The sequence below is a fragment of the Poromitra crassiceps genome, assembly GCF_964638095.1.
Source record: "Poromitra crassiceps genome assembly, chromosome: 3".
In the NCBI taxonomy this organism is placed as follows: Eukaryota; Metazoa; Chordata; class Actinopteri; order Beryciformes; family Melamphaidae; genus Poromitra; species Poromitra crassiceps.
Window position 1 is genome coordinate 34,490,593 of NC_139625.1, and position 7,550 is coordinate 34,498,142.

The 7,550-nt window shown below is 41.3% G+C and overlaps 1 protein-coding gene across 1 annotated transcript; it reads left to right on the top strand.

Annotated features, from left to right (window-relative positions):
* The first annotated feature begins 2,122 nt into the window (after positions 1 to 2,122).
* fam167b (family with sequence similarity 167 member B) lies at positions 2,123 to 4,881 on the top strand. The gene is made up of 2 exons (XM_083633718.1): positions 2,123 to 2,494; positions 3,302 to 4,881. Exons 1-2 carry the CDS (start codon positions 2,189 to 2,191, stop codon positions 3,563 to 3,565), a joined length of 570 nt encoding a protein of 189 aa, XP_083489844.1. The 5' UTR covers positions 2,123 to 2,188; the 3' UTR covers positions 3,566 to 4,881.
* Positions 4,882 to 7,550: the final 2,669 nt, after the last annotated feature.

A 7,550-nucleotide genomic window follows, 5' to 3' on the forward strand; every position in this document is an offset into this window, starting at 1 on the left:
CCTTCATCTCACCAGAACCTCTCGTGGAAAAAGACAATCCTACCATGCCGTACCATGGCATGGCATGGTACGTACTCATGTCATCTTTAAAAAAAGCCTTCAAAACACACCTTTTCACTGTTGCTTTTGAACTATTCATCTGTTTTTCTCCCTCTCTCATCTATTTTAATATTTTCTCTCTTTATTAAAGTTATTTTATCCTGTGTTAGTGTGTTTGTTAGTATCTGAGCACGGTCAAAAGCAACAGTGAACAGATATAATAAATAGATATATAAATGTACATTACATGTAAATGTAGTGTAGGCACCAATGACTGTAAATGGTAGGCACCTACATCATTGCATTACTAAACATACAATAATGAGTACTAATGTTCTGTAATTCTACTCATATTCTAATATTTCTTATTTTTCCATTCTTATACTTATTGAACAGTAATTACAATAATTACTCTCTGATTAATAACACTAACAACAACCCATCAACTCCTTCCTCTCTCACCTTTTATTTATTTTCTTTATTTTCTTCTCTATTCTTGTTATGGTATTATATTGTGTTTTGTATTGTGAAGCGTCTTTGAGCATTTGGAAAAGCGCTATATAAATCCGATGTATTATTATTATTATTAATAATAAAACAAGAATAACAATAACAATGATTTTATTATTATTCTTAGTAGTAGTAGTAGTAGTAGTAGTAGTAGAACTAGAAGCTATTATTATTATTATGATTATTATTATTATTATTATTATTATTATTATTATTATTATTATTATTATTATTATTATTATTATTATTATTATTATTCAGAGACTGTTGTAATTATTGTAAATAATAATTCCTCTAAATAAAAAAACAGCCAAAAAAATTCGCCGGCGACCCCCAAGTACAAAAGTCAAACTCCGGCCATGACAGCAATGATAATATTGTCAAAAAAATTATACAATTTCAGAATTTTTTACACAGAGATACAAGCATACAGACAATACAACACACCATAGACCAGGGGTGCCCAAATTATTTCCCATGAAGGGCCAAAACTCAATCTGGGTGGAGGGCCGAGGGCCAAAAATAAACGTTGTGGAATTAAAATGTATTGTGTTTTATAGAAAATTAACATTCTAAATCTAATATAATAATCTACTTTTTATCTGTTTGGTAATTGTAATAATTTGCAATTGGTTATATATATTTAAAAAAACATCTGCATTTGTGGGGAGCTTAAACATTAAATCAGTAAACACCCAGTTAAAAACAGTTGTATTTTCCACCTTTGTAATCAAGAGAGAAATTTAACTTAATTCACAACTTCAAAAATCCTCAAGGTACTTTGAAAATCAGTTTCGTAGTGGCGACGTATATTGTACTCTTTCAAAACAAAAGGGCCCGCGGGCCCCAAATTGGGCACCACTGCCATAGACAGTAAAAGAGACACAGTAGGTTAGTCTATGATCTGAACGTTCTTACGACCGACGCCCACTAGATGGCAGTATATTCTCAAATGTAGGCAAACCTGGGGTCCAAACAAGGTCCAAATCCCCCGTTACCATCTGACAAGGATTTTATAAAGCTGAGCAATTAATGCAGAGTAACCGCAAACGTTCTAATCGTAGGCTACTTCTTTAAGTATTTATTTGAAATTATGCAATTGACAGAAACATGCAACACACACACACGCACACGCACGCACGCACGCGCGCGCGCGCACACACACACACACACACACACACACACACACACACACACGCACACACACACACAATGCAGCAAAGTACATGTATTTGTACATGTATCTAGGGCTTTATTGTGTTTTTATCCTTTTGATCAATATTCTTTGTATTGTCCTTTGCAATCCTGTTTTATTGCATCAATAAAGACATCAATCAATCAATCAAAATTAAATAAAGTAGGACGTGTCACCTATAGACATTGCACACATCTGAGTTATAATTGTAAGACTATCAACTATAAGAGAGTGATTTAGGAAGTGTAGGAAAGCTAGACATAAAAGCGCATTGACTATCCAGCTCCATCTCCTTGCTCCTCGGATATGGGCGGTCACAGCTGCTTCTCCCTATAAATGGGCAAGGATCTGTTGCGCTCCAATCGCCAAGTTTCCAATCTAGACGGCGCACTTTAATGCATTGCAGCCTCATTTACTTCCGACCAAACTTTCCACGTCGCACCTATGGATTTTAAAGAGTTTGGGGGAGATGACATCTCAGACACAGAAGATTTGGATAGCGTGAAGGCCCTGACAGAAAAACTCAAATTACAGACGCGCAGACCATCTTATTTTGAATGGCAGGAGCGGTTACAGAGCCGACCGTGGGAGGAGAGTGCAGGAGACAGTCCGAAAGACAGTCCGGACTCAGGAGGACAGGCTGGGAACGTGCCTGTCATTCTGAGAGATGAGAACTCAGAACTAGTTGTGCGCAACATCTGCGGCTTTGATACCATTGATGATGCCTTGGACTTTCTGAGAAAAGAGCTGGTGAGTGACTCTCAAAGATGTTATATTAAACCGAATGTTTAACTTGCTTCATGTAATAATTCAAAGTGTGTGCAGTTTGCAAATAATAATAATAATAATAATAATAATAATAATAATAATAATAATAATAATAATAATAATAATAATAATATACACTGTTTAAACGTTTTAAACCAAGACGTCCAGAGTTTATTTCACACTGCTGCAGCTATTCAGCAGCGTATCACGGTATCACCACCATACATGGTGGCGATCTGCTTTGCATGGATGCCTGCATGACTGACATGTCAACAAAGAGTTTGTGAAACAATAGGAAGGCTGTGTTTTCACACTCAGATTTTGCAACCCGTATAATAAACATAGGCTATTATGATAAGAAAGATAAAGACATGATAAGACACCTCTGAGTCTCCCTCTGGGTATAAAGTGTGCTATATATACATTTGATTCAGTTTGATCTGTTCACTCCCATGAGTTCTTGCAAAATGTAATTTTGCTCTCTCATTGACGCCCACTCTCTCCCACCTTGTGCCCCCCCCCCCCCCCCCCTCAAGAAAGACATGTATGTTAGGGTTAATACTCCTGTCAGTGCCCCTGACCAAGGTACTGGCAAAAAGAACTGGAGTTGGTCCCCGGGCGCTGCACAGTGGCTGCCCACTGCTCCTAGTTCTAGGAAGGTTCCTAGTAGAGGATGGGTCAAATGCAGAGGATGAATTTCCCCAAGGGGACAAATAAAGGATAACTTAACTTAACTTAACTTAACTTAACTTAACTTAACTTAATAACTTAACTTAAATCCCTCCCCAGAGAGAGATGCAGCTTCAGGACAACCGGCTGGCCCGCCAGCTGATCCGCCTGCGGGGGGAGATCCACCGGCTGAAGGTGGAGCAAGTGTGCCACCGTCACAAGGAGATGCTGGACGATGCCACCTACGAGCTGGAGGAGTGCGTCGAGGAGTCCGACCTGCTCTGCGACATCCCCATGAAGGCTGCCTTCGCCCTGTCCACCCCCCTTAAGCACCTGGGCCTCACCAAGATGAATATCAACTCCAGACGCTTCTCGCTGTGTTGAAGTTGATCTCTCGAATGAGAGGAGAGGGTCCAGCGCCTCTGTGTTGGTCTAGTATGTTGGACTGACTGATGGGGCTGTTTCCACCTCAGGATGTGGTTTGGCAAAAGAGTGAAGAATGGCTGCCCCCATTGGTGCAGTGGTGGGAAGTGGAAATGAGTCCTTGCACACTGGCTTAAACAGGCATGAGGAAGCCTTCATGTTCCACCCTGTAGGGGCCCACACCCCAAACACCTTTGGGCTGAACCTACAGAGCGTGAGCTGCTGTGGGATGCTCTGATCTCTGCACATCTTAGTCTGAATCAGTCAGCATAGATAGAGACATGGGTAGATGAATGGCCCCTGCATAGAAATATTTTTTTCCTATCAAGTTCTTTCAGATTTCTCTCTCCAATTGTACCTGACCAATTCCCCCTGCTTTCCCAGCATTGTTCCACCCACTCTGCCGATCTGCGGAGAGCTGTAGACTAGCACATGCTTCACATGTAGTTGCTAGCCGCTTTTCACCTGACAGCGAGGAATTTCACCAGCAGGATGCTATTCCCCCCCAGTTTTCCTCCCCCCAAACAGGCGCTCTGACCGGCCAGAGGAGGCACTAGTGCAGTGAACAGGACACATGCCCCACCGGCTTCCCACCCACAGACATGGCCAATTGTGGAACCACTGACCAAGCTGGAAGTACCATTGCTGGGAATTGAACCCGGGTCTCCGTTGTGGTAGGCGGGTGCTTTTGCCTCTACACTACCCAGATGCCCCAGAAAGAGGTATCTCTTACAGAACTTCCCCTCACGTTTCATGGAGTTGATTGCGATGGACAGGTATAAAGACAGCGCTCAGTATTTCTTCCCTGTGTTCTGATCTGATCTGATCTGTTACTGTCCCAAACAGCAGTCTGTCAGGACACGGGAGGGCACGCTCCAGCATTCTCACACATCTTCTTCACAAACCAAAATAACAGGGATCTGCATTCTGTATAGGGTCGCCACTGAAATGCATTTGACAATTGACGATGGACATGGTTGTTGAGTTATTGTTCTCTGCATATGGCTGGCTAAATGATTCTACTGTAATATGGATGTACTTATTTGACAAAACTCTACAGTGAATATTATACTGTATGAATACAAAATATTTTGAAATGAATTAGTTTCTCTTGCACACACACACACACACACACACACACACACACACACACACACACACACACACACACACACACACACACACACACACACACACACACACACCACATTGCCAGTTTAAAGAGACTTTACAAAAGTCCATGTCATTTTTCAATTACATTTTTATTATACTGTATATATAAAGAAGTACAAAAAAGATTATTAAAATGTCTGTAAAATAAAATAAAATAAAATAAACAAATTAAAAAAGCTTGCATTAAATTCTGTGTGTCTGTCTATCCACTTGTCAATCTCCTATCCATCCTATAGGGCAAATGACCTCAGTCACTCACCGCTCTGTCAGATCTATGTATATACCTTACATAGTGACCCAGCACAATAGTTTCCTCTTTCCTCATGTAATATCCAAGCATAATGTGGCCCTAGAGGCATGTGCAGAACGACAGATAATATTAGTATAACAAGAAACCAAATATGCCTTGTCAGAGTGCAGCCGTTATCGAGCACAACTAGGACTGTTGTAATGACATACTTTAGCACATGCATGACCTCATGTGTGACATTAGACCTGAATAGTGAGGCCAACTGACTCCATTGAAACAGGTGCTATCATATGGAGGATGTGGCAGCACCTTGAGGCGTTATTCGTTAGTGCATGCTTTCACAATAATGTGCTACAGAGGGACTGCTGTTTCTCATGCCACTCAAGTCGAGTTTCCCCCTGACCTTTTCCCCCATATCACACCATAGTATATCACTGTATCAGCACTATAGGTGATCTTACTGAGTGTAAATACAATAATGTCACAAATACATCCATCTCTTTATTTGAAACTACACATAAATGTAACGATGATTATGGTGAGAATTTGTTAAAGAACAGTGAACAGCAGGATTATATTGTTGGATTATTTTTGCTCTGCTGCATTATGTGTAGGCTACATGAGTAAGCATTAACAACAAACAAAAGCTCCCTCAGTCACCTGCAAACAGCCAGCCAGCTGCATGATGAAGCAGGCAGTATAGGCCTAGAGGGCTGGAAAACGTTGTGCACACTGATGGTATCTCAGTTAGATTGCGTAAGAGAATGTGATTTCCAACCACATTTGGAATTTGTGACACCTGTGGTGGAGGGGAAAAAGAGGATTACCCCGAAACGAAAGCCTCATAATAAAGCATACATTCTAGTGATCGCTGATCTCTATAGTGCTACTCTTATAGGCATGCACAATTTAATCTGCACTATCTACTCATCACACAAGAATGTATTAACTACTATTACTGCTGCAGCAAAGCACATGCCTCTCATCATTTCTCAATGCAAATCTGTTTTTCTTATTGCAACATCTCAATAAATGGGTACATACTGTACTGTATATATCGTTATCAAAATGAACATGAAACTACTTGTAAGATAATTTGTCTCCCTGGTACATTGAGTTACACTCTCTGAGCTGCCTCAGGTATGCACTTGTTTCATGGAAAAAGAGTCATCTTAGGTGGTTAGCATTGTACGAACCAATCTATGCTGTGGCAGTCATCTGAGCGCCTATTTCTGTGCACTTCCTGTAAGGTTTGGACCAACTTCCTGTCAGTGCATGCTCTGAAGCTGCAGCCTGCCACCACAAGAAAAGAGCTGTGGCCCATAGCAGAGTACTGTGTCTGGTGGGGAGCGAGCATGAGTGTGTTAGGAACTATGCCAAAGACTTGTTAATTCGTGTCTTTTCTCAGGACTAAATATGATCACAGGGCAGCCAACTACTGCCAAAGAGCCCTGGTGTACATAATGGTTCATAAGAGAGAGTCATCCAGTGGTTGGCCTTTGTATATGATTTGTTTTGTTGTCAGGGAGATATTCAGTCACCAAGCCCTTTCTTATCCAATCTGCCTGTTATAGTTTCATCTGACTGCTGTAATGTGGCAACAGTGCCATCATGCAGATACAGGTCAGCAGCTTCAGTTAACGTTCACATCAAACATCAGTATGGGGGGAAAGTGATCTCAGTGACTTTGACCATGGCATGGCTGTTGGTGCCATGACGGGCTGCTTTGAGTATTTCTCAAAGTGCTGATCTCCTGGGATTTCACACACACAACAATCTAGTGACACAGAATGGTGCAAAATAAAAGAGAGGAAAAAAATAAAAATAAAAACACCCATTGAGCAGCAGTTCTGCAGACGGAAACACATTGTTGATGAGAGAGGTCAGAGGAGAATGGCCACGACTGGTTGGAGCTGACAGAAAGGCTACAGTAACTCAGATAATCTCTTTACAGCTGTGTGAGCAGAAAACAATGCACACAACAGATCGAACCTGGAAGCGCACGTCACTTTGGTAGCCAGTTGACATTGAAAAAGTGGATACCCCCACTATTAGTATGGTGCAATAAAGTGCTCCTCAGTGACCATTTTGTTAAGTCAGTGGTGAAAACCAAAGCCAAATTTCTAAACCGCATAACTGACAAAAATAGCCTTGTTGTTGTCTTGGTGTTGAGGATACACGTCATTCAGGCCTGAAACCACTGCAGAGGAAGCGTGACTGCTATGTTAACTTGCAAGAACATGGACAAAATGCCACTTGTCTATGTGTTTGGATCTGTCCCTTTGAAAAATCCCACTTCAAACCTAAAGCTGATAGTGTTCCTCATCTTAACAGTCACACAGATGTATTATGCAAAAGTTCCACCAAATATGACCTGCAGCACTGTCTCATACTCTGCTATTCATCTCCATTTTTAACTGATGGAACATTCACATCTAGGCTCCCTGTTTTGGGGGGAAAGGTGCTGTCCTGACCCCTTTAGCATGGAGCCTAACGTTCCCTGTGCGAACACACAGCTGCATG